We start from the raw sequence: 27769 nt of genomic DNA, 5'->3' as shown, positions 1-27769 counted from the left end.
TGAGAAATAAGGCCTTCATCAGAGATATTTCTTTCAAAAGTTCTTTCCCAGTTTTCTGCTTCCCTTGTAATCTTGGTTACATTAGTTTTGTTTACATAAAACCTTTTTAATTTTATATAATCAAAACGATCTATTTTACATTTTATTTCACTCTCTATATCTTCTTTGGTCCTAAATTCTTCCTCTGCCCATAAATCTGACGTATAAACAATTCCATACTCTCTTAATTTGCTTGATATCATCTTTTATGTGTAAATCATGTACCTATTTTGACCTTTTTTAGTATATGGTGTGAGATGTTGGTCTATACCTAGTTTCTGCCATACTGTTTTCCTGTTTTCTCAGCAGTTTTTGTCAAATAATGAGTTTTTGTTCCAAAAGCTTGGATCTTTGGGTTTATCATATAACAGATTACTATAGTCATTTGCTATAGTGTAATTTGTACCTAATCTATTCCACTTATCCACATCTCTATTTTTTTAGCCAGTACCAAATTGTTGTGATAATTATCACTTTATAATATAGTTTGAGATTTGGTACTGGGTGGAGTTGTGAAAAGATCCAACCATTCTGGAGACCAATTTGGAACTATGTCCAAATGGCTATAGAACAGTGCATATCCTTTCACCAGCAATAGCACTGCTAGGCTTATATCGCAAAGACATCACCAAAAAGAGAAAAAGACCTATTTGTACAAAAATATTTATAGCAGCTCTTTTTGTGGCGGCTAAGAATTGGAAATCAAAGGAATGCCCATCAATTGGGGAATGGCTAAACAAGCTGTGGCATATGATGGTGATGGAATATTATTGTGCTATAAGAAATGACAAGCAGGGTGATTTCAGAAAGGCCTGGAAAGACTTGTATGAACTGATGTATAGTGAAGACAGCAGAACCAAGAGAACATTGTGCAGAGACAGAAATATTGTTTGAGAAGAACTGTGATCCAAGACAATCCCAAAGGATTATCTATGAAACATACTATCCACCTCCCAAGAAAGAACTGATATTGATGGAACGCAGACTATTTTTCATTTTCTTTCATTTTTTTCTTTTATTCAAGTTTTCTTATACAAAAAGACTAACGTGTTAATGTTTTACATGACCATATATGCATAACCTATGTTCTGATAGCTTGCCACCTCAGGGAAGGAAGAGGGCAGGAAGGGATAAAACCTGGAACCCAAAATTATAAATGAAAATGTTTATTACTTTAAAAAATAATTAAGTAGGATTAAGAGGTCTTAAAGATGAATAACTTGACTATTCTTTTATGTTAATATTATTTCACCTTATAGATTAATTCAACCTTAATTTTAAATTATGACCAAGTCATTAAAAATGCACCTGCAATGACAAGGAGGAATGGCACACAAGTAGTAGGGAGGGAGAAAAGCAGGGTGTTTACCATTTCTAAAGCAGAATTTTCACTAATATTCTGACATAATAACAAAAGCAGGAGAACATAGGTGGGGGAAAAGTCTAAAAACATTAGATTAGGAGTAGGAATTAATTTTCCAGGGTAGATTCAAAGAACCACAGAAGTGAAATAATAAAATTGATTTTGTGTCTTTTTTTAATAGATCCTTTGTTATAATTAATTGATTTTATCCTTTAACTGCCTAAGTAATGATTCTTTTTCTCTGAATTTAATTCAGAATTTAACTGGCCAATGATGAGTTAAGTTGAAAAATCCAGTTCTTCTATTAATCACTGTTCTATTCTTGTGTCAAGGAAATCTGTTACCCTTGAAGGATGCAGGTGGACACCTAGGAATTTGGTCTAGTATCATTACATGACCAAGTTATCCTTCATTGATAGATTTGTTATCCAAAAAAGTCTGGTTGTTGTCTCTGTCCTTCCAGATGCAGCTGAACTCAAACAATGAACATTTCTTAATCACAAGAGGGAAGGAAGGGGCTGTTGCTAGCACTCATTCCCATTTCCATCCAATCATATTCTCTTCCATCTATGATGCTAGCCTTCTTATTTTCTGTATTCTCCAAAATTACAAAAAATAATTGTCATGCTCAATCAGGGACTTATCTTTGCTGGGGAAGCTGAGCTCATATCAATTGGTAAATTCATGCTTTATGAGGAAATTGGTTATGCTCAGAATTTTGTGCCTCAGTCTATCTGAATTTTTTAATTGGAATTTTGTGGAGTGAGCAACAAATAAAAAGGATAGAACAAGTAGAATATTCAAAAGTGGTATAGACTGCCTGTAGAGGAAGAAAATTGCCCTTCATTAGACTCAAAGGCTAGATGACCACTTGGTGGGTAGGGCATGCAGGTTTTACATGTGCAGGTCTGAGTTAGAGTAGATGACCTCTTAGGTTCCTCCCAACCAAGATTATTGATTGAGTATCATCAAATAAGATGGAGTAACACTGTCAGGGAAATAATAATTCCAAAAAGAAAAAAAGTTAAAATTATGTATAAGAAAGAAAAACTATAAAATAAAAAGTCAGATATTAAAAGGGTAAGGAGTGATCTGCCATAAAGAACAGAATTATTGTTTAGTGTCTATCTTTCTCTGTTAACAAAGATAGTGGAGGAGAGAGCCAATTCCACCTTTTGGCAAACTGTTGCAGGAATAGTAGAGCAAAACAGACATATGGAATCTTTAAACCTTATTTTAAGCTGCACACAAGGGCTCTGAAACAAGATGTCACAAAATGAAGCCAAAGCAACGTTGGCCAGGTGGCTGCAAGATTAGGCACTCTCCAGAGAGTTTGTAAAGCCTCATGAGAAATAAACCATTGGTTCAAGAAGTGAATGGAGTCATCTACCCTAAATACCAAAAGAAAAGGGAATTGTTATTTTGTTAAGCAGAGCACCTTTCAGGGTTTCTAGTCTAAAATAAACTGTATATGGGCAAGTACTTCCTATAGCCCAGGACCAAATATAATAATACATTTGCTAGAAAGGTCAGTCTGCCTATAGGATTATTCCTTACTTCTACAGTATATTTTTAGGGTTTGTTTCATGTTATGTGTGTTTCCTGGTAATACAGTCCTGAACAAACAGCATAATTACCCTTCACCTTAAGAAGGATTTAAAAGATGTAGGAGGGACTCCTGGAGAAATTTAGTAAATGCTAGCATTTTGCAGAGTTTTTACTGTTTAGCATTAGAGACCCTTGGAGTGGAAGTAAATGAAGCCAAGTAAATGAGAATAAGGCAGAGAGATGGAGGCTAAAGAAATAAAGTACAAGTCAGTGAGCCAGCAGGGCTGCAGTTGATCATGCCCAAGTTCACTATTGCTACAAGATAGCTGGAACAAGAGGTATATCTGATAGCAGAAGACTCATCTAGTTGGTAAAATGCCTCTCTCTTCCTCTTCACTAGCCCTTTCTTTTTTAAAAAAAAGAGAGATTTAAATTCAGAATTTTCTGTTCTTCAAAGTTTATTTGTTGTGTTAGTTAATGCTGTCCTCTAAATGAAGAGATAAATTAAGTTCTTCCATTGCAGCCTTTTGTATGCTGTTCCATCTCAGCAGCCTGTAAAAAGGCTTTTCTCCATCATTCATGAAGAAGACAGGAAACAGTCACATAACATGAGTATGCTCTGAAATGAGGACTGTGTCTCCTCATTATACATCATGTATTTCTAGATGCAGTTTTGTGGCTTAGGACCGAATCTTAAACATAGGCTATGAGTCATGAGTAAGCTTATTTAAAACCATGAGGAATCTTGGCAAACAAGTTGATGTACAAGAAGCTTAAGATGATTTTATTCCTCCCTTAGCCCCATTGTACTCTCTAAGGTAGTTCAAATATTTTGGCTTGTTTCTCAGTAAGAGATGAAATCTCTAGAGATTTGGACTAATAAAAGATAAAATCTATGAGGCCAATTAAAGGAAGAAGTTGAGAAAGGTGATTGTGTCCACATTCATCAGACACTTCACCTGATAAGCCAACTCTGCTAAATAACACCAATATTTTTTTTATATTTCTTTTTTTTTTTTAGTGAGGCAATTGGGGTTAAGTGACTTGCCCAGGGTCACACAGCTAGTAAGTGTTAAGTGTCTGAGACCGGATTTGAACTCAGGTCCTCCTGACTCCGGGGCCGGTGCTCTATCCATTGCGCCACCTAGCTGCCCCCATTTTATATTTCAAAAGAAATTGGATCCTCTATTGGACATGTAGGTTTTCTGCCAATATTATAAGAACATCTCTGATCCCAATATGTCAATCATCATATTCATCCACTCAGGCAAAGACAAGGAAACACATTAGAATTATGGCAACTCCAATTACATCCCTAAGTCAGTAATTACCAGAGAATATCTGTTGCCCTTATTAATCATTTTTTTTTATATTTGGCTATATTTAACTTCAGTAAATTCAACCTAGTCATACCCCTACCAGACAAAATATCTTCAACTGAAATGATCCTTAAAATAGCCTTGCTACAAAGGGAAAATAAGATTCACAATTTCAAAAATGAAAATTCCACAAATTAAAAAAATATATTTTAAGACCTATCCAAGGCGGTGACAACATAATACTCTCCAGCTACTCCCAGCACCTTACAACCTACTTTGGTATTTATATTTATTAATTATATTTATTAATGCTCTGAGACACACTCCCTTAATTTCTTCCCCTTGACCAACCGAGACACTAATGACATATTATCACATTGTAGCAATGAAAACAGATAAATTACTCAAAATATAAACCCAGGATTAACCCGGAAATTTGCTAATAGAAAATATTTTAAAAGAAAATACTAACAAAGTAAGCCACCAGTTCCCCATATTTTTGTATGAGAACACTTATTTTGGACAAGACACTCCAAGGTAAAAGCACTCATAAAAATCTGTCAGCTTGAGAACCAGGATAATTGAAAAAAGTTTTGTTTTCCCTGAGCACAGCAACTTTGCAAATAGGACTTTAGGATAAATACAAAGTTGGAGTTGTATAAGCAGGTTGGTTTACCTGGAAATAGATACTGAGAGAAGAAAGATGTTAATGAAAAACAATTATTTTAATTAGTTTCAGATATATAGTTAAGACCGTAGAGGGTGACAATCAGCAGTTGTACAAAAAGTTGGTAAGAAGGACAAAGCATTTCATTCTTCAAGGGAGCAAATAAGAAGAAAGAGGATCAAAGGTTATAATAATTTGTGTTGTATCATCAAAAGTTACTGAGTATTTCTTGTATATAGGGTATTACTTAGTGAAAATACAAAGAGATATAAATCAGCAAAGTGACTGATAAAAATCAATAAAAGCTGAGAAAAAAGTAGCAAATAACTGAAAAGGGCCACTCCAAGGAATAAGCAATTTGCATCAAAGTAAAGTGATGTTTGACATAAAACTCAAAAGCAAATTGAAGCAAAAATAAAATAAGTGGTGTTACAATAAGTTCTGCAACAATCCTATGAAGTGACAATGAAATACCTCTAAGAATCACCAAAGTGGTTCAGAAAAGGAACCAAACAATTAAATATCAAGTGTATAACAAATTTAAATTTTGAAGAATAAATCAAATAAATGAAAAGATGATTAAGTACAAAAGGTATTCTTTTAAAAATCAGATTCTCTAAAAAGGGAGAATGAAAGGATTGAGATCCAAATATTCAAAGAGAAGCAAAATTAATTTAATATAATCAAAATACTAATATTGATAGCTTACATTCATGTAGTGTTTTCAGGTTCACAAAGCACTATAGATATGTGTGACTTTATAATTAGACACACATATAATTGTATATGTGTAATATAATATGATTTGATCCTTACAATAGCCATGAGGTAGATGCTATTATAGCTAGGTCACATTTAATGTGAATTTAAATAATGTGAAATTTGATTTAATGTGAATTTAAAAATGATACCAGGGGGCAGCTAGGTGGCGCAGTGGATAAAGCACCAGCCCTGGATTCAGGAAGACCTGAGTTCAAATCTGGCCTCAGACACTTGACACTTACTAGCTGTGTGACCCTGGGGAAGTCACTTAACCCCCATTGCCCTGCAAAAAAAAAAAATGATACCAGGTTCTATTTCAGAAAAGCCAAAATTTAATTATAATGCATGCAAACTAGTTGGGGGTTTTAACATGTTGCTATGTGATGTTTCCACTTGCTTATCATCATATATGGATGTGAAATGATGCTTTATACCTTATTACCAACATTTGTCATAACTCTTTTTAAAGCCTTAAAAAAATGCACAAAAGCAAGAATACTTTTTTTTGGGGGGGGGGCAGGGCAATGAGGGTTAAGTGACTTGCCCAGGGTCACACAGCTAGTAAGTGTTAAGTGTCTGAGGCCAGATTTGAACTCAGGTACTCCTGACTCCAGGGCTGGTGCTCTATCCACTGTGCCACCTAGCTGCATCGCAAGAATACTTTTGATGGAAACACTGCCAAGAAAAAAAATAAGAGGTTTTTTATTACATTAGAATTTTTCTCTAATGTAATAACAAGATTCAATATAATTTGACGTAACTAAACATAATAATAATGATGTTTTCATCATATTTAGGTTTATATTTGGTATAAAATTCAGTCTTCTTTAAATTTAATTTTGCTCTTTATAACTTTTCTGTTACTTTGTAATAAACTTGAGTCATGGCATGAACATGATTATAGTAACTCGAAAGTAATACCAAATGTTAGAATGTCTGAATCTACATTGTAAAATATTATATTTTAAAATGGCAAAGTTGTATCCAATATTTGTGTTTTGCAAACAACTACAAAGAATAGAGTTATTACAGTGATATAAATGGAGCATCTTTTAGTTGTATGGCTTGGAATCAAAGATTGAGATCAAAAATGAATTTCTGGGGGCAGATAGGTAGCACAGTGGATAAAACACCAGCTCCTGGAATCAGGAGTACCTGAGTTTAAATCCAGGTACTTGACACTTGACAATTACTAGCTGTGTGACCCTGGGCAAGTCACTTAACCCCCATTACCCAGCAAAAAAAAAAATAATTGCCCTTAGCAGTGAAGGCATTAATACAAAAGTTTACACTTTATTTAAGCCAGTAAAACATACACACATACAGAGAGAGAGAGAGAGAGAGAGAGAGAGAGAGAGAGAGAGAGAAATGAAGAAACTTGTACTGTAAGCATTGCTTGACTTGATCACTTTAAAAATCTAGTTCAATTGTTAAATGTTAAGATTACCAAAGAGGAGGTTCAGGCATGTGAGAATGTAGCAGCTAAATAAATATCTTGATATTTTGAGGTAAATGAATGAAAAAGGTAGATGGATAGATCAACATAATATAATATAATAATAACATAATATGTGTGAAACAGGTTGATTCTGGAAAAGGATGTGATAAAATTTACATTTCTGAGAAATAAAAATGTGAATCTGGATTTAAAGTATCTAAGGATCATCTAAGAATGTTTTGAGGAATGATGCAGAAAAGGGATTTTTAAATTTAAATCAATATTTGTTCATAGGTCTCAAAATCCTTGCCTTCAATCACTTTCAGATCTTTAGCAATCAAATAAGAAAGCGCTGGTGACAAACTGTTTTGGAAAACTGGTTTTCAAGTTTAGCACAGCTGCTGAAAAACATTGCAAAGACCACACTCGCATGTAAATTGCAACAATCGCATTACTGATTTTAGATAAAGCTCCGAGTCATCCAACTATACTTGGCTCATTGTGTGAGAATGGGAGCATGCAAAGTTCCCATGAGGTGGTTGAAGCTCTCTGCACATACAAGCATCTGTGTGAAGATTTAAAGAGAAGACGGTTCAGTCTATGCTGCTAAAATATTTACAATTATGATGTTTTCACATATCATCTGATTTGTATATATTCAGTTTGGGTTTTTTGGTGGGGTTTCATAAATAATAAATAGATGATATTTTTTAATTTTTTCCTTACTAATTTCCATTAGACTGGAACAAATCACCATATTTTAGATGGAATTATAACTTCAAAGGGTGCAAATTTGAATAATGGAACTATTTTATGGCATTCACTGTCTCCATTAGCTGGAATCTCTCAGTATTATCCCTGTTTTATGGAGGTTGAGGCTGGGAGACAGAAAAAAGTGAAGTTTAATGCTTAGGGTCACACTGCTAATAATTGTCTAAGGCAATATTCAAAGTCAAGTCTTCCTGACCACAAATCCTACACTCTATGCACTATACTACCTGGCTATATCTCAAATCAAAAGACAAAAATGCTGTGAAAACATGTGAAAATGCTACAAAATAAGAGTTCCAAAGTTAAAAATGGGATGCAATGTGGCAACATAAAGATTGTAGGGCTTCCAAAAAAATCATGAAAAACAAAAGCTCAATAACACATTTCAGGAACTCTAGATAGAAAAGTTACCTAGAAACATTGAAAGGAGATAAAATACAGGGTCCACAGAATACCAAGAAAACACAAAACTTACCTCATGAACAAATATCATAATCAAATAGAAATACAATTAGATATGAATTAAAATAATAAACATTGAAGAGAGCGAGAGAAAAACTTTTCATATAAATAAATTGGCATCCATAAAATAGTGCAAAGGAACTCTTGAAAATTTGAAGTGTTATCAGAGTGGCAAATATAACAAAAACAGAAAATATTGGATGTTGGAGGGAATGTGGGAAAGGTAGGGTGCTAATCCAAATGATGGTGGAGTTGTGAAAAGATCTAACCATTCTGGAGGCCAATTTGGAACTATGTCCAAAGGACTATAGAACTGTACATACCCTTTGATCCAGCAATACCACTACTAGGTTTATGTCCCAAAGACATCCCCAAAAAGAGAAAAAGACCTATTTGTACAAAAATATTTATAGCAGCTCTTTTTGTGGTGGCTAAGAATTGGAAATCAAAGGAATGCCCATCAATTGGGGAATGGCTAAACAAGCTGTAGTATATGATGGTGATGAAATATTATTGTGCTATAAGAAATGAGAAGCAAGATGATTTCAGAAAGGCCAGGAAAGACTTGTACGAACTGAGGTATAGTGAAGTGAGCAGAACCAAGAGAGCATTGTGCCCAGAGATAGCAATATTGTTTGATGAAAAACTGTGAAAGAATGAATTATTCTCAACAATACAATGATCCAAGACAATCCCAAAGGACTATTAATGATATATAGTGTCCTCCTCCAAAGAAAGAACTGATATTGATGGAACACAGACTAAAGCAAGCTATTTTTCACTTTCTTTCATTTTTTTTCTTCTATTCAAGTTTTCTTGTATAAAAATACTAATACTGGGGGCAGCTGGGTGGCACAGTGGATAAAGCACTGGCCCTGGATTCAGGAGGACCTGAGTTCAAATCCAGCCTCAGACATTTGACACTTAGTAGCTTTGTGACCCTGGGCAAGTCACTTAACCCCTATTGCCCTGCAAAGAAAAAAAAAACCTAACATGGTAATATTTTACATGATCATACGTGTATAACCCATATCTGATTGCTTTCCACCTCAAAGAGTGGGGAGGGGAGAGAAGGAAGAAGGATAAAAATAGGAACTTGAAACTATAAATAAAAATGTATAATACTTTAAAAAATAAAAAATAAAGGGATGTAAAAAAAGAAAATTTGGTGTGGATTAGAGAAACAAGAAAATAAAAAACTGAAACTCATGAACAAAACTGAAAGCCGATTTTTTGAAATAATAAAAAAGTTACAAAGTGGTGAAGAAAATGAAAGAATAAGCAAGTTACCTGATTTAAAAAATGAACAAAGTAAAGTCACAAAAATTAAGGAGAAATTAAAGAGAAATATCAAAAGTTGCCATTTGCAATTCTGAGCCAACAAAACTGAGCATTCAAAAGAAGTAAATAAGTAGCTCCAAAATATAAAATGTCTAGGGGCAGCTAGGTAGCGCAATGGATAGAGCACCGGCCCTGGAGTCAGGAGTACCTGAGTTCAAATCTGGCCTCAGACACTTAACACTTACTAGCTGTGTGACCCTGGGTAAGTCACTTAACTCCAATTGCCTCACTAAATATATATATATATATATATAAAATATCTAAACTAACAAATCATAAAAGAAAAGTCTAACAACCCAATATCAAAAAAAGCAAGCCATAAATAAACTGCAGCAGAAAAAATGTCCTATGACAAATGGATTTATTAGTGTATTCTTTGCAACATGTAAGGACGAATTAATGCCTATTTTATAAAATACTAGAGACAGAAGGAACCATAATAAATTTCTTTTATGAGACAGATATGGTTATCGAAACTCAAACTATGCAAAGACAGAACAAGACTTACACATCAATATCACTAATGAATATTAGTACAAACATTATAAATAAAAACCTTAAAGAGATTATAGCAAAATATCCAGAAAATAATTCACTATTATCCAGTTGGATTCAAATCAGTGAGGCAAAAATGGTTCAACATTAGGAAAGCAACTAACATAATCATATAAAGAAAAAGAACTAAAATTGAGTGTTTATGGAGAAAAAGTTCATGAAAAGATATTCATTTACTTTGCTCTAAAGACCTATCTATAAAGCATAAACACGAAAGGATCCTTGTGTAATCAGAAAAAACTTACGTCAAAAAGCAAGATTTGGCACCATGTACATTGGAGAAACACTAGCAGCTTTCTCAGAGCAAAAATAGCTAAGGCAAAGATGCCCCTTCTTCCTACTGTTATGTGACAGTATTTAAAATTCTATTATTTAGAAAAGAGAACAAAGTCAAAGACAAAAACATAAGCAAAGAAGACGCAAAATTAACCCTATTTGCAGATGACATGATGGTATGCTTAGAAAAACCCAGAGAAGTAGTAAAGAAACTATTTTAGACAATTAAGATCTTCAGTAAAGTAGCAAAATAGAAATTGAATCCAGAAAAATTATCATTTCTTTAAAGTATCAATAAAAAGTAGGTAGGATAAATAAGAGCAATTCCATTTGAAATAATTACAAATTGCATAAAGTATCTGGGATTTAACTTAACAAGTCATGCACATGTTTTATATGAATACAAGTATCACAGTGTGATAAATAGAGGTGGCTAGAGAGAGCACTAGGCCTTGAGTTAGAAAGCCCTGAGTTGAAATCCAGGCTCAGACACTTATTAGCTGCATAACCTTGGGCAAGTCACTTATCCTCTGCCTCAGCTTCCTTATCTATAAAGCGGGGATAATAATAAGGACCTATATCACAGGGTGGTTTTGAGGATCAAATGAGAAAATATTTGTCAAGACTTTTACAACCTCTAATAAATAAAATTTAGTTATCGCTACATAAATTAAAATTAGTTCTCTATCAAAATGGCTTATAAAAAGTAGACTTTATAAAACTAGACAAAAATAAACTTCATTTAGAGGAACGAAAGAGAAACAATAAGAAAAATTATAAATGAAAGGAAGCATATCATTACCAGACTACAAACAGTATTATAAAGCAGTAGTCATTGAAACCATTTGGAACTGGTTTTTAAAAGTTATAGAAGTAGAATCAAAGAATCTACTCAATAACAAGAAGCAAAACTAATCCAAAAACAGTAGTCAAGTATTTGATAAATACAAGAACATGAAATACTGGGGGAAAGTTTCCCATTTTTACAAAAAACTACTAAGCAAGTGAGAAAATAATTTGGCTGAAGTTAAGTTTAAGCTAACATCTTACACAAGGTTACATCATAAAATTAGAAGAAAATAGGAGGACATACTTTTCACAGCTATTACTTTTAAGGGGAAAAGTCTTAAATAACTGATGGAGAAAATCATAAAAGACCAAAAAAAGATTGTTTCAATTATATGAAATTTAAAAGTTCTGCACTGAATAAAATCAATGAAGGTATAATATGAAAAAATTTAAAGTGAAAATATATTTGCATAAATGTCACCTGCAATAGTCTGATATCCAAGATATATAGGGAATTAACACAAATAGGTAATACCAATAGCCATTACACAATGAATAAAAGTCTAAATGATTTAAGCAGTTTTCAAAAGAAGCTCTAAGTGATGTTATAAAAATTATGTTATAAAAAGTGATGTTATAAAAATATGTTCCAAATAATTTTTAAGAATCAAAATTCAGCCCCCTCCCCTCCCTCTCCTTCCCCTCTCCCGCTTCCCGCTCCCCCCTCCCCCATCAGTGGCCGTCGGCTTCTCAAACCCCCCCCCCCACCTTGGCTTACCGTGTCCCAGTCCCGTGCTTCCATACGTGCCACAGATCACGCTCAGAAGGCCCGCAATCCATGGCCGCCCTCCCCTTTAATAGCAGTTTTAAACTTATCTCCTGCAAGAAGATTAGCCCGCTTAACCCTGTTCCCCAGGAAGGGCTCGACCGGCTCGCCCCCTGCCCCGGCCCACCCAGTGCCCTGTGACTTTTCCTTTGGGGCGATGGTGCTCCGCCGGTGCTCCGTGAGGGTTCTTGTGGCTGCGCTTTCTCTTCTGAAATGTCTGTCCATCAGGTTCCAAGTCTAGCACCTGTCAGCAGTGCAAGAATTCCAGACAAAGCCAAGAGCTCCAGTCCTGGGGACAGACATGGCCTCTACCATCACACCTCGAGAATGTAAACTTTCCAAACAAGATGAGCAAAGCTATGGCTTCTTCCTCCGGATCGAGAAAGATGTTGAGGGTCACCTGGTTCGTGTGGTAGAACAGGGCAGCCCAGCTGAGAGAGCAGGCCTCAGAGATGGTGACCGGGTCCTCCATATCAATGGGGTGTATGTTGACAAAGAAGAACACTTGCAGGTCGTGGATCTGGTCAAGAAAAGTGGGAATTCAGTGATATTCCTGGTTCTGGATGGAGTGTCCTATGAACAAGCGGTAAAAAAAGGGATAAACCTGAAGGAACTGAGTCAGAACCACAAGGAGTCCCCTCCAGCCATGAATGGGGTAGCAGGTGCAGGGAGCCAGCCCCGGCTCTGTTACCTGGTGAAGGAGGGAAGCAGTTATGGCTTCTCTCTGAAAACTGTCCAAGGTGAAAAGGGAGTGTACATGACTGACTTGACTCCCCAGGGTGTGGCCTCAAAGGCTGGTGTCCAATCTGAAGACCGTTTGATTGAAGTGAATGGCGAGAATGTGGAAAATGCCAGTCATGAAGAGGTGGTTGAAAAGGTGAAGAAGTCTGGAAGCCAAATTACGTTTTTGCTGATAGACAAGGACATGGACAAGCACTACAATGATCATAAGATCAAAGTCAAAAGAGAGACAGCCAATCTGATGCTGCTTCCCCACAAGCCGAGGATCGTGGAAATGGCCAAGGGTTAGGGTGGCTATGGATTTTATTTGAGAGTAGGCCCAGGGCAGAAAGGTCAGATCATCAAAGACATCGATTCTGGAAGCCCAGCAGAAGTAGCTGGGCTGAAGAACAATGACCTGCTCATTGCTGTCAATGGAGAGTCTGTGGAAACGCTGGACCATGACAGCATTGTGGAGAAGATTAAAAAGGGTGGAGACCAGACCTCGCTCCTGGTGGTGGACAAGGAGACAGATGCCATGTACACACTGGCTCAGTTTTCTCCATTTCTCTACTACCTTCAAAATCAAGCGCTGCCTAATGGTGCTGCCAAGGAGGTTCCTGCTGCCCCTTCTCCCATGGCCACCAGCCCTGCTCCCCCCGAAGTGGTGACTCACAAGCCCAAGCTTTGCCGACTGATCAAAGGCCAGCAAGGCTACGGCTTTCACTTAAATGCAATTCGGGACCAGCCTGGTTGCTTCATCAAAGAGGTACAGAAGAGCAGCCCTGCTGACCTAGCTGGTCTGGAAGATAACGACTATATCATTGAAGTGAATGGGGTGAATGTGATGGATGAACCTTATGAGAGTGTAGTGAACAAAATCCAGAGCAGTGGAAAGAGTGTCATTCTATTGGTCTGTGGAAAGAAGGCCTATGATTACTTTCAGGCTAAGAAAATACCTATCATTTCCTCCATGGCGGATCCATTGGAAGACTCCCCTGATTCTACTGAGGAGTCACCAGCTGAACCAGAGAAAGAGTCACCCATGCCAAAAGAACGAGCTGACAGCACATCCTCTCATTCTTCCAACTCTGAAGATACTGAGTTATGATGACACCAATCCTTGGTTTTGACTAGAACATCCTGGAATTTGACAGGGATAATCCTCTCTCAAAGAACAAGCTGTTACCTGTTGTGAAGAAAGTAACCGACAGGGAAGGATTCCACATGAACCTGCACCAGACAGAAGCCCCTTGTTTTTTCCTGTCACCCATCTTAGGGATGGCTGCTGTAGACAGCCAATTCACTTGAGGTTAACTTAGAAAATGAGAACCCACGAGGCATTTTCATTCCCACAATCTCTCTTTCTCTCAAGTGATTGTACGAGACAGAGAGGTGTGGTTAAGCCTTTCAACACAGGCTTGTGTCTCATGAGCACCAAAGGTGATTCACAATTAGTAGAGGAGACAGTTGCTCATTAGATTTGTGAAATCTGACCAGATCAACCTTTCTTAGAAATAGTGCACTATGCATCTGTGAGTGCAATGAAGAATAAACATCTTCAATACTTGTGCGACAAAAAAAAAAAAAAAAAAAAAAAAAAGAATCAAAATTCAAATTGAAACAATTTCACCTAACCCTGTACATATTGACAAACATGAAAAAAATGGAAGCAAAGATGGAAAGGCTATGGGAAGACAAGCACATTACTAAGTAGAACTTTGAACCAGTCCATATATTCTAGTAAATAATTTGGTATTATGTAAGAAAAGTGACTAAGCTGTCTTTGACCTAGTAGTTCTATTAACTGGGTATATACTCCAATAAAATCAAAGATGAAGATATATCCAATATATTTACCAAACACATATACCACATCCAATATATACTGAAAATATTCATAGAAGCAGCTCTGCAGTCTCAGAGAACTGAAAGCATATGACCAACTAGTAAGTACCTAAAAATTATGTTATGTGAATGCAAAAATATATTATTGTACTGTCAGAAAATATAAATATAAAGAAACATGGGAAAATTTGCATTCATTCATAAACAAAACATAACATGTAAACTCAAAAGAACAACATACATAGTGGCTACAGCAATGTACATGAAAAAATCACCCCAAAAAGTCAAACTCTTGAGTCCTCAAAAAATCAATCACTGTTCTTGCAGAGGATGAATAGATTTAAATTTAATTGGTATATATTTGGTGTTCATGGGGCAAAATGTTGTAAACATTAGTGGATAATGTATTGTACTCAAACAGAATGAATCAAATTTTTGCATAATTGTTTTTCTTTGTTTAAAAAAATAGGATTCAAATGAAATTAGACAGACTATTTTAGCAATTGTAATTACCAAACTTGTCCTCAAAAAAGTTAGAAAATTCAATTCCTCTCCTTAAAAATAGGCTGCTATAGGTACGAAATATTTCATTTACTATAAGACATAGCTGATGTATTTGTTGGTTTTAGCAAACTGCTTGTCTTCTCTTTTATTGTTGTTGTTGTTGTTACCAAGGATGGTTCACTGGCTAATGAGTGGAAATGAATATATTCAGAATGAAGTGAGGTAAAAATAAATTATACTAATGAAAAACAATATTTAAAATGAGGCTTCAGTCTGGAAAGGGGTAAGTTTCATTTCCAGAAATGAATTTGATCAAAAACATTTTAAAAGAAAAAAGTTGAGTTGTTTCATAGAGAGAACATACTCAGTTTTTTTTTAATGGTGAAAAGATTGAAATGTATGAAATAAAATGAGTTTCTTGATCTTATATACAAATATTAAAAGTTCAAGTCCTGTTGACCACAGACAAAAACAGTGCCAATTATGTAAATGGTTTAATAAAATGAACTTGGCCCAATACCATTATGTTATAGTTATTTAAAGTCCTTGAAACTAGAAATATAAACCATTTGTTAACAGGCAAGTACAGAATGCATGTTACCCCATTATGTTATGTTACACACTGTATACATAAATGCTATTAAAATCAAGAAAAAAAAACTTTGTTTATAAAATTGGCACAAGTATTTGAATTTATAGCATTTATTTGCTTCCTAAAAAGCAGCATGTTGTATTAAATCAAGAACCAGTCTCTGAACCAGAAAAACCTGGGTTTAAGCTCCACCTCTGACATAAAAATATACTGCAACCTGTTCATTTAAAGTCTTTTCCCTTCGTGGTCACCATCTGTTAAGGGCTAAAATTCTAGCTAAACTGTCTAAAATATCTAATGAGTGGTCGCCAATAAATTATAAGCTTTAGCAAGAGTTAGACTTTTAAGCATTTATTAAGGAGAATAAGAATTTGGTAAAGAGAGAGAAAAGCCTAGATTCCTATCTATTAAATGGAGAGCACATTTCTAGCTCCACTCTCCACCAGAGTCCAGAGGAAAGAGCGTGAGACCGAGCGCCAGTCTCTTCCTTCCTCCTCCCACTAGCCTGTGTCACTTCCTGACACCAAAGAAAAGACTCCTGGTCTTGCCCTCAAAGACCTTCGCTTCATGGGCAGAACTCTTCCACAGTAAGTCTCCAGCAGGTGGTGTCATTCCAATCGTTACAAACCTATCTGATCTAATATGTTCAGATATGAGCTTTGCAAAACCACTTTGTACTATGAAGGGGATGAATTCTAGAGATGAGAGAGAGGTTTGAAGCAGAGACTAATGAGGAAGCTAATGAAATAGTCAAGGCAAAAAGATAATGAGATCCTAACCTAGGGTGGTAGCTGTGTGAATAGAAACATGAGAAGAGATGTAAGAGATATTGTAGAGAAAAGATATGTCAAATAATTTGCTGAAGGTTCAGATTATGGCTAGCATTTTTATAGCACCAAAGTATTGTTAATTAAGGCATGTACTTTTTTAGAAATACTATTATGTACTTAATATACTATAGGATAGTGGAAACATAACTTTTATATGCATTGGGAAGCCAAAAAAATCATGAGACTCATTTCATTGCAATATTTACTTTATTACAATGGTCTAGAACTGAACCTGCAATATCGCCAAGGCATGTCTGTAGTAGTAGGGAAGGTCATGGGACCATAAATTTAGACCTCAGACTTCATTCAGCCCAATAAACTTATTTTACAAATGGGGAAATTGAGAGCCAGAGATGTTAAATTATTCCCCTGGGTTACACAAGAAGTAGGTGACAAGGCTAGAGTCATTGAAACTGGGGTTCCCCAATAACAAAAACTGTTCATACCATGATTTGAGAAACTTTGTGGTACTTCCAATCATCCCAAGTTACTTCCTTACACAAAACACCAATATTCTCCAGAGAGAGTACTCTTCATTATTCTGTGTATCATGGAGTACCATGGTCTCTGAAGAATCAGAATTGCAACCCAAGGGGCAATGAAGAGGTGCATAAGGGATATAAGCAGGCTGAAGTTTATTACTAACAATGACTTATCACAAATAATGATAAAAGAAGGTAAAAAACTGAACAACTCAAGTGTTATAGTAGTACTTGAAGGGGGTTAAATAAAGAACTTTAAGAAATGCTTCTAGGATGTTGGGTAGATGCTCCAGTTCATGTGTCCAAGAGGAAAAACTAGATCTTTTCTCTGATCTTCATAACCTCTCAAACTTCTCCAGAACAGAAAGAATTTAAATTATCTCCATGATAACCAAGAACTGAAAGGTTAAAATTCCATGCCTAACTCCTGCTCATTCAGCATGCCTGCCCCCACCCCCACCACATAGCTGGTAGCAGGGTTACTCTTGCCAACATGACCCATGGGCTTGAAACAGAGCAGAACCCCATAACCTGATCTCCCCCTCCCTATTTCCAGTGCCACTGAAATTCAAAATTCAGACTACATCAATTTGCTGAGGTCATAATAGCCTGCATGAAGATAGAATTCTGTGTTGCAACAGAGCTCTTCAAGAAAGAGAAAGCTCAAAAGGAACAAGGTGTAACATTTCTGTGTTTGTGGTAGAGCTCAACTCTACAGCCCGACCTTGCGTCCTCCTAGTAACATGGAGATTGAAACTCCAAACAGTAAAACTTTATTCAAGCCATGGTTACAGCAGCATAGCAGTGCTTTAGAACACTGGGCCAGAGTGAGGAACAGAGAGAGAATGGAACAGGACATCATGTATGAGGGGCTGTGTGGCACACTACAAAGCCTAAGAGAGAACTCAGCATGCAGTTAGGAACAGTTCTTTCCCAAAAAAAGTCATTTAGGGCAGAGACCTATGCTAGTTATCTGTGAATTGCCCAGCACAAGAGGAGGCTGTGACACTTTGAAATCCAGTCCCCAAGAAAACCACTATCAGAGGGAAAGGCTTCAGAAAGTGAGCAGTAAGGAAAAACAAGGGAGGAAAATTACTGAAATTACCAAAGATCTTAGGAGGAAGAAAATCCAAAGACCTTAAGCATAATCAAATAAATCAGCACTTAAGACAGAGGGAAATACAGTCTCTAGGTCTAGTAAATGAATAAATACTACAGAATAAATGAAAACAATTTAACACCTGATGAGGGAGAGCTCTCTCTGATTTTTTTTTCTTTTTTGTGGGGCAATGGGGATTAAGTGACTTGCCAGGTTCACACAGCTAGTGTCAGGTATCTGAGACCAGATTTGAACTCCGGTCCTCCTGAATACTGGGCTAGTGCTTTATCCACTGTGCCACCTAGCTGCCCCCTTTCTCTGGATATTAAGGAGTGTGGAACTACAAGATGTTGTTAATAAGTGGTTTAAAAGAGAAATGAGAATTGTGAGAACAGAATTTATGACATGCACAGCAGAAATAATCATCAGAATAGAAAAACTTGAATCTGTAGAAGCAAGTCTCGCCAAAGACAGAAAGAGAGAACAAATGTTTGGAATTGTAAATATATAAAAGTGAATGACAATCTGAGATAAGAAAAATAGAAAGCAATAACATTAAAAGAAAATGTTTTTCATATAAGCAAAACATATTGATCTCAAAGATAGGATATATAGAAATAATCTAAAGATTATAGATCTTCCAGAAGACAATGACGAGTTAAAAAACTTGAATGTCATAATGCAAGAAATGATAGGAAAAAAGCCATCCAGAACCTCTGAACATAGAAACAAAATGTTAATCAAAGAAATCCATAGATCACCTCCAAAAAAAAAAAACAAACAAGGCTACAAACACAAATAAACACAATAAATTTTGGAAGCAACAAGGAGAAAGACCTCCAAATATAAAAGAAAAGAAATCTGAGTAACATTAATATAATAATATAATACATCCATCAGAAAATGCTGAAGGGAATGGAATGACGTGTTGCAAAGAGCAATGCAACTCAAGATGCTGTCCAAGGTGACTAACTGCAAATCTGAGCCTAACCTATATGAAAAGATCTAAATATTCAATAATAAAGAGACAATTGAAACATTCTTTTTTTTGTGGGTCAATGAAGGTTAAGTGACTTGCCCAGCGTCACACAGCCAGTAAGTGTCAAGTGCCTGAGGCCAGATTTGAACTCAGGTCCTCCTGAATCCAGGGCCAGTGCTTTATCCACTGTGCCACCTAGCTGCCCTTGACAACTGAAACTTTCTTAGAAAGAAAATCAGACCTGAAGAAGTTACTTGACTCTCAAAAATCCCAGACAATAGAAATGCAGAGGACTGAAAAAATGAAGAAACCAAGGACAGCAACAGTGTGACAGCAGAGACACCAAAAATAGGCTTCTTTCTAAAAATACACAAAGAGACAAGGGCGAAGATGAAAGTAACATGGGAGTGATGGTGGAGAGGAGGACCTGAGACATAATGGCTAAACCTCATGGCACCCCAGCAACCAATGTTTTGTGGGACTAAATTACAAAATGAGAGGTGGGAGGGAAGGAGTAGGATAGAAAGGAGCATGTGATGTTCCTTGATCAAGTCAAGGGCTAGCAATGAGGAGAAGGTGACCCCTATAGTCTCTCAAGAAAAAGAAAGCCTCTAGGAAAATAGATGAAAAGGTAAAGGAAGAAACATAAGCAGGAAAAGGGGAAGAGAAAAACCTTGTTTTGCTGGGGGGACAGGGTGACACTAATAAATGCTTCTCTGGGCAAAGAGAAATGTTCTACCAAAGGAGATGGGTACCATGCTCCAAATGTTGCCTGTGGGGTCAGGTGCTTGGAGAGACCAGCTCTTAAGGGCCTGGATAAGTGAGCAACATGATCAGGGGCATGGTGAGGAGATGGTATTGCCATGGATAAGTGTCCTTTCTATATCCTATAGCAATTGACTTTTTTTCTAAGAAAGAAACACAATGGAAAAGGAGAAGCCAAGGAGAAAACACAACAAAGCAGTGACAGAAACTGCTTAGAGGAAAGAGCTCATTATGGGTACCACAGAAGTTTTGATGCCATGAGATATGCAGAGAAGAGAGCAACTGGATAATTATAGGTGGTCATGAAAAAGAAAGTGAGGATCTAGGGTAAAGAGAAAGGGAGGGTGGATAGTTAAGAGAATGAGAGAGATGCTCTCTGGGAGGGAATAAAAAAAATAATTTTAAAAGCTAATAAATAGGACTATAAGGGGGAAAAAGGAAGAGGGGTTCTAATCGACTGAGAGAAAATGATAGGAGGCAATTAAATAACCAGTTAAGAAAAGGGATAAGAAAGGGATCTAATAAGCAGAATTCCAAAGGGAAAGGGGATAACAAAGGAGAAGGGGTTTGGGTGAGGAAAAAGAAAGTTGGTGGGCATAGTCACCTTTTTTCTTTTCTTTTTTTTTCATTGTCACCTTTTAAAGATTAAATTAAAGTAACTGGAAAAATGCAATATAGTGAAAGAGGGGGAAATCATAACTCAAAAAATATTACTGACAAATGGATGAAAATATAAAATTTACTCTCATCACCTTAAATATTAATGAATTAAATAAGCCAATAAAAAGGTGACAATTTGGATAAGAAAACTAAATGTGACAATCTGTTTCTTATAAGAAACATATTTAAAAAACAAAGATATCCGCACAGTAAAACTGAGGGGCTGGAAAAATAAATTTACTATGCATCAAAAGAATACCAAAGGGGCAGCTAGGTGGTGCAGTGGATAAAGCACTGGCCCTGGATTCAGGAGGACCTGAGTTCAAATATGGCCTCAGACACTTGACACTTATTAGCTGTGTGACCCTGGGCACTTAACCCTCATTGCCTCACAAAAAAAAAAAAACTAAAAAATTAAAAATTAAAAAAAGAATACCAAAAAAATTGGAGAGTTGCAATCATGCTCATTGACAAAGAAAAAAAATCAACAAAATAATTGAAATAAATAAGGAGACTACATTATTCTGAAAAGAGCCATAAACAACAAACAAAAATCAGTATTAACTAATATGCTCCAAATGCCTTCACATATAAATTCATAAAGTAAACATTAACTCAACAAGAATACATAGCAAAAAAAATAGTGATAAAAGATTTCAGTACCTGTCTCTCAGTTTTCACTATGTCCAACAAAAATGATAAAAGAAAGGGAAACTATGGAACTTAAAGAATTGCTGGAGAAACTAGTTAAAAGCCTTATTCTATCTTCTAAAGGGAACTGCAAAAGAATATGGATGTCAGCATGATATGGAACTTTACCAAAGTAAATTAGGGCACAGAAATATTGCAAACAAATGTAGAAATGCAAAAATAGAAAATACATCCTTTACAGACTATAAAACAATAGGAAGTGTCTATTGTTCAGTAAACACAAATGCAAAATATAGATCCAAATGGTAACTTGACATGAGATCCTAAATAATGAGTGGGTCAAAGAGAAACCATAGAAATAATTAATAATTATATGAAAAAAATAGCATGATGAAACATCCCCTAAAGCAGTCCATGGAGGAAAATCACATCCCTAAAAATATGCAATTATAAAATAGAAAAAGAGAAGATTAATGAGCCAAATATGTATTTTAAAAATTAGAAAACCAGCATATAAACAAACCTAAAGTAAGTACAAAGGAGGAGATATTAAAACTAGAGAAATAGATCATTCAGAAATAAAAAATGTAGAAATGAACATTAAAGCCACAAGCTGGTTCTTTAAAAAAAAAAGACTAAAAAATTTGATAAACTTTTAGCTAATCTGATTAAAAAGAAGGAAGAAAATCAAATCAAAGTGCCAAATAAGCAAAGTGAAATCACAAGAAAACTAGAAGGTATAAAAACAGTGATCAAAACCTATTATACACAATCATATACTGTTTGTTTGTTTGTTTTTGTTTTGGTGGGGCAATGAGGGTTAAGTGACTTGCCCAGGGTCACACAGCTAGTCCACCTAGCTGCCCCCAACACAATTATACACTAACAACACTTGGAACAAAAAATAATCAGAGAAATACCATCTAAAAATATAAAATATCTGAATTGCCAGAAGACCAAATAGAGGTTTTTAATAACCCAGTCTCATAAAAAGAAATAAAATGAGCTGTAAAAGAACTGCCAGGGCAGCTAGGTGGTGCAGTGGATGAAACACCTGCCCTGGAGTCAGGAGGACCTGAGTTCAAATCCGGCCTCAGACACTTGACACTTACTACTTACTAGCTGTGTGAGCCTGAAAAAGTCACTTAACCACAATTGTCTTACAAAAAATAAAAAAAAAGAACAACCAAGATAGAGAGACTCCTGGTCCTAGTCCTCACAGGAGAATTCTATCAAACTTTTAAAGAACAATTAATATCTATACTTCACAAATAATTCTCAAAAATTCAGAAAGTACCCAACCTGTCAATAGTTATATGGAAAAATGTCCCAACCCACTAATAATTAGTGAAATGAACATTAAAAGAACTCTGAGGTTCCACCTCATACCCATCAAATGAGCAAAGTTCTCAAAAAAGCAAATTACAGATATTGGAGAGGATCCTAAAAAAAGGGGCATTTTGTTGGAATTTGGAAAGTAATTTGGAACTATGTCCCCAAAGACAGTAAACTCTGTGTGTAATAATACCACTACTAGATTTATACAATACCATACTATAAAGCCAGACCATAAATATCACAGAAAGAGTAAACAGATCCATATGTACAAAAACAATGGAAGACCTGTATGAACTAACAGAAAGTGAAGTTAACAGAATCAGAAAAATAATTTCTACAACATCCTTGTGAAGACAAACAACTTTGAAAGACTTAAAAACTCTGATCAATGCAATGAATAACCAGAGCACACACCAGATGACTAACAGTTAAATTTACCTACTGAGGCGATGGCCTCAAGATGTAAAATGTCATATTTTTGGAAATCGTTAATGTATGAATTTGTTTTACTTTACTATGTATATTTGTTAAGTTTATTTTTCTTCCCACAGTGGAAGGCAGGAGGAAAACAAGAATGAAAAAAATAAATTATGCTTTTTATTTGGAAAAATAAAATTTATTTTTTTTAAAGAATACATGAGAGCATATGGATAAAAATTGCCTAAGATGAAAAGGTGCAAAATGAATTGCAATCTGCACTATTGGAAAGACTATACACATGGGTGAGATTTTAAGTCCACTGATATACTAAAAATTTTCAAAAGAGTTTTGTTTTCATCCAACATGGAAAATATTTGAATAATTGATATAATGTGACTAAAGGGAAAACCTTCATAAGAGTTCTTGGATAAAGTCTAAGCAGCAAGATTTTATTATTTTGCTTTAGGAGAATTTTCATTGTGCTGAACATGCCCACATTCAATAAAAATACAAAATATATTACAAATCCAAATAAAAATGAGGGGTTTTTATGTTCCAGCTTATTTGGAGCAAAAAAAAAATCTGTTGTGAATAATTTAGAGTTGACTTAGAATAACAAAAACTTACTTCTTTAGGAGAAAATGCTAGTCCACATTCCAATGATGTCTTTTCTTCTAATTCCACAGCATATGAATAAGGAAGCATGGGGTCTTTGAAAACTGTTGAGGAAAAAAATGCATTTATCAAATATAGCCTGATAAATGTGGGGGAAAGAATTTAATTTGGTAATTTGAGAAACCTCATCACATAAGCAAATAACAATTACTCCATAATGTTACATTACTGTACATGTATGTAATACAAATCTATTACACAGGAACATTCCTTACACTCAAAGAATTTACAAAATAAAAGAGTCAATTACAATGCATACAAATGTGGTCAAATATATCAATAAAATATGAGCAAATAAAAAAGTAACTATTAAACACATGACAAACATAAGATTAAGTGCATGAAAGTGCGGAACATAAGAACAAATATATAACTGAGGTAGAGATCTGGGTAGCAGCTGCAGGAGTTTTCATTTCAGATTACATGGTGCCAGGCAATCTGTCTGTTCTCACATAATTAATTGAGGAAAACTTCGTGAAAGTGGTTCTGATTTTAGAAATTCTTTTATGTGAGGAGCACTGTTTGGTAGGTAGAAGAAGAGGGGAATTATAAAGAAATCTTCCCCCCAAAAATAAAGAAAATGCTAAATAAAAAAGAAGTGACTGAAATGATAAATTAACTGTACAGGAAAACCAAGAGAATGATGAATGTCAGTAAATTAATCAATTTATTAAGCACAGTGTTAAATACTGGAGATAACAAAAAGAAGCAAGCAGCCCCTGGCCCCAAAGAGTTCTAATCTAATGGAAGAGGCAACAAGTAAAGAAATAAGTACAAAAAGCTATATTTGAATTATGATTAAGTAGACTAGAAGAGCAACTGGACCAGAACAAATTCACAAGAAGAAACTCTGTGATCAAAGTAACGGAATCTTAAAAACACTGAGAGATCATCTTATAAGATATCTATTGGAGAGGGAGATACTAAAAGTCAGTCAGTCAATCAATAAACATGTACAAAGTACGTATTATTTGAGGCAAAAGATAGCCCCTTTCCCCAAGGAGATTAAAATTTAATTGGGGAGGGGGCAGCTAGGTGGCACAGTAGATAAAGCACCAGCCCTGGATTCAGGAGTTACCTGAGTTCAAATCTGGCCTCAGACACTTGACACTTACTAGCTGTGTGACCCTGGGCAAGTCACTTAACCCCCATAGCCCCACCCAAAAAAAATTTAATTGGGGAGACAATATGTAAATAAATATATAAGTAGAAGTTATATATAGATTAAATGGGAAATAATTGAGAGGAAAGACATTAGAATCAAGAGGAATTGCTTCTTTTAGAAAATGGGATATTAGCTGGGATTGAAGGAATCCAGGAAGGTCAAGAGACAAAGATGAGGCAATGCATTTCAGGAATGAGACACAGTCAGAGAAAATGCCCAGAGCCAAGACATGGAGCACCTTGGCCCCTGAGCAGCAAGGTCAGTGCCAAAAGTTAAAGAGCACATGGTAGTAAATTTAGGAACACTAAAAAAGTCGATCATGAAGGATTTTGAAGACCAAACAGAAGATTTTATATTAGATCATGGAAGTTATAGGAAGCCCCTGGCATTTAAATGGAAGGGAAGGGGGGTTGATATGGTGACACCTGTGCTTTAGGAAAATCACTTTGGTGGTTGAATGGAGGATGGATTGGAGTGGGGAGAGGATTGAAGCAGGCAGATCATCCAGCAGCAGGCTATTACAATAGCAAAGTGGGAGATGAAGGATCCCTGCACTAGAGTAATAACAATATCTGAGGAGAAAAGATGTGTTCAAGAGATGTTGTTAGGTAAAAATCAATAGACCTTGGAAACATATTGAATATGAGGGATGAAAGATAGTGAGAAATTCAGGATTATACCTATATTGCAAGCCTAGGGGATTTTGAGGATGGTAATTCCCTCAATAATAGTAACAGGGAATTTAAGGGTAGGGTTAGGGGAAAGGATAATGAGTTGAGTTTTGTACATGTTGAGTTTAAGATGTTTAAAACTAGATATCCAGACTGAGATATCTGAAAAGCAATTAGAGATGAAAGACTGAAGGTCAGCAGAGAAGTTAGGGCAGGAGAGGTCCATTTGAGAAAGGGAGTAGAGAAGAGAGGCCAGGAAAGAACTCTGTGAGACACCTATCATTAAAGGTCTTGTTCTGAATGAAGATTCAGCAAAGGGGACTAAGAAGGAGTAGTTATATAGGTGAACCAGGAGACAGTAGTGTCCCAAAAACCTAGAGAAAGAAGAGTATTAAGGGAAAGAGAGTTATTGATAGTAGCAAAGGCTGCAAAGAGGTCAAAAAGAATGAGAATTAAGAAAAGATTATTGGATTTGACAATTGATAACTTCGGAGAAAGTACTTTTGGTGAAATGATGAAGTTGGAAGCCTCACTGTGGAGTATAAAGAGAGTAAGAGGAAAGAAAGTGGAGACTTCTATTATAGAGGGAGACTTTTCAGGAAACCTAGCCACAAGCAGAAGAAGAGACATAGGATGGTAATTAGCAGGAATGGGTGGAAGTAATTGCTGTTGGAGTTTTTTTGGATGAGGGAGACATGGGAAATAAGGAAAAGCCTGGCAAATAGGGAGAGACTGAAAATAAGTGAGAGTGGGCATTGCAGAGGGCGGCAATTTGTTGGAGGGAACAGGATAGAATGAGATTGCTTGTGTAGGTAGCAGAGTTTGCCTGGGTAAGGAGTAAAGACTCCCTCTTTGTTTAAGGTGGGTGAAGATGGAACTAGCAGAAGGTTTCTGAGTGATAAGATGACAAAAAAGAGAAAAGAGTGTTCATGACAGTCTGATTTTTTTCTTTAAAATATGAGGTAGAGGGGCAGCTAGGTGGTGCAGTGGATACAGCACCGGCCCTGGATTCAGGAGGACCTGAGTTCAAATCCGGCCTCAGACACTTAACAATTACTAGCTGTGTGACCCTGGGCGAGTCACTTGACCCCAATTGCCTCACCAAAAAAAAAATATGAGGCAGAGTTCTCAGGTGAAAGGGTGGATGAGGGGAGTCTATGGGAGATTTGAAGAGGGATAAAAAGGTTTAGAAGGGCTTCTGTGGATAGTGAGTTGAGAATGGTAAGGGAGGTGTAGAAGAATTGCCTGGAAGCCATGGAGGACCAGTTGAGGTTGTCTAACAGATTTGTAATAGAGCCAGTCAGAATAGTTGTGTGATTTTCTCTACCTTTGTTAAGCAGCACATGTATCGAAGGTAAGGCAGCTGATGGTGGGAGTGATCCAAGGCTAAGATTTGGCAAGGCACAAATTACAATATTATAAGGAGGCTAAGGTCTCAAGAGAAGAAGACAGTGTAGAGTTGAAATGGTTTATCAAAAGATCAAGATGAGGAAAAGGGGATAGAGTGCCTTGTGCAAAGGTGATGGCCTGGAAGACAACTGAAGACTGAGGGACTGAACATCATGGTACAGACAAAGTGTAGGGTTTGGTTGGGAAACGCAGAGGTAGAGGTGGACAGCCAAAAGATTATGGTCAGATAAGAGAATTGTGGAATTCTTGAAGATGGAAGCATTTATGGGTAATGGAAACATCAAGGATATTATAAACTTTGTAAGTAGAAGAGTAAGTTATGGGAAATGAGTAGATTGAGGGGCTGAAGTTTTAGGGTATTTGAGGAAGAGTTGATATGTATATTGAAATACCCTAGTATGAGGGCAGGAGTTGGGGAAAAGAGAAAAAATTTAAGCCAAGTATTGAACTCATTGAATAAGGAAGGGGAGTAACCTAGAGGTCTACAGATAACATCCACCAGGATTTGAGTTGAGTGGTAGATATAGATAGTATGAACCTCAAAAGAGGAGAGGTTTTTGAGTAATGGAGGTAAGAGAAGAACCTAGAAGTTGCAATGGGGAGCAAGGAGTATTTTAACTACCAGTGAGCCAAAATTATGTGAAATATACAAGAAAACCAAGAGAATGATGTCAGTTCTCAAGTTGGATGAACAATACATTGATCAGAATATGACTTAGACAAACACTACAAACAGAAAATTATTTAGGTCCATAATTGAACATCAGAAAAGGAGAGATCTAGATTCCTTTCGGGAAACTGCAC

The 27769-nt window shown here is 36.1% G+C and overlaps 2 protein-coding genes across 2 annotated transcripts in view; one reads left to right on the top strand and one right to left on the bottom strand.

Moving 5' to 3' along the window:
* Positions 1 to 27769, bottom strand: part of CFAP47 (cilia and flagella associated protein 47) — an 849402-nt gene that overhangs the window by 708128 nt on the left and 113505 nt on the right. The window contains 1 exon segment of the mRNA XM_043993472.1: positions 23672 to 23763. Coding sequence (XP_043849407.1) covers positions 23672 to 23763 — 92 coding nt within the window.
* On the top strand, positions 12425 to 14283 carry LOC122748756 (Na(+)/H(+) exchange regulatory cofactor NHE-RF3-like). The gene is given in 1 exon segment (XM_043994697.1): positions 12425 to 14283. A coding segment is annotated over 1 exon segment (1530 nt). The 5' UTR covers positions 12425 to 12457; the 3' UTR covers positions 13988 to 14283.

This window comes from Dromiciops gliroides, chromosome 3 (genome assembly GCF_019393635.1).
Source record: "Dromiciops gliroides isolate mDroGli1 chromosome 3, mDroGli1.pri, whole genome shotgun sequence".
Classification (NCBI taxonomy): domain Eukaryota; kingdom Metazoa; phylum Chordata; class Mammalia; order Microbiotheria; family Microbiotheriidae; genus Dromiciops; species Dromiciops gliroides.
Note: the sequence above shows the minus strand (reverse complement) of the source record. Positions and strands in the feature narration are given on the sequence as shown.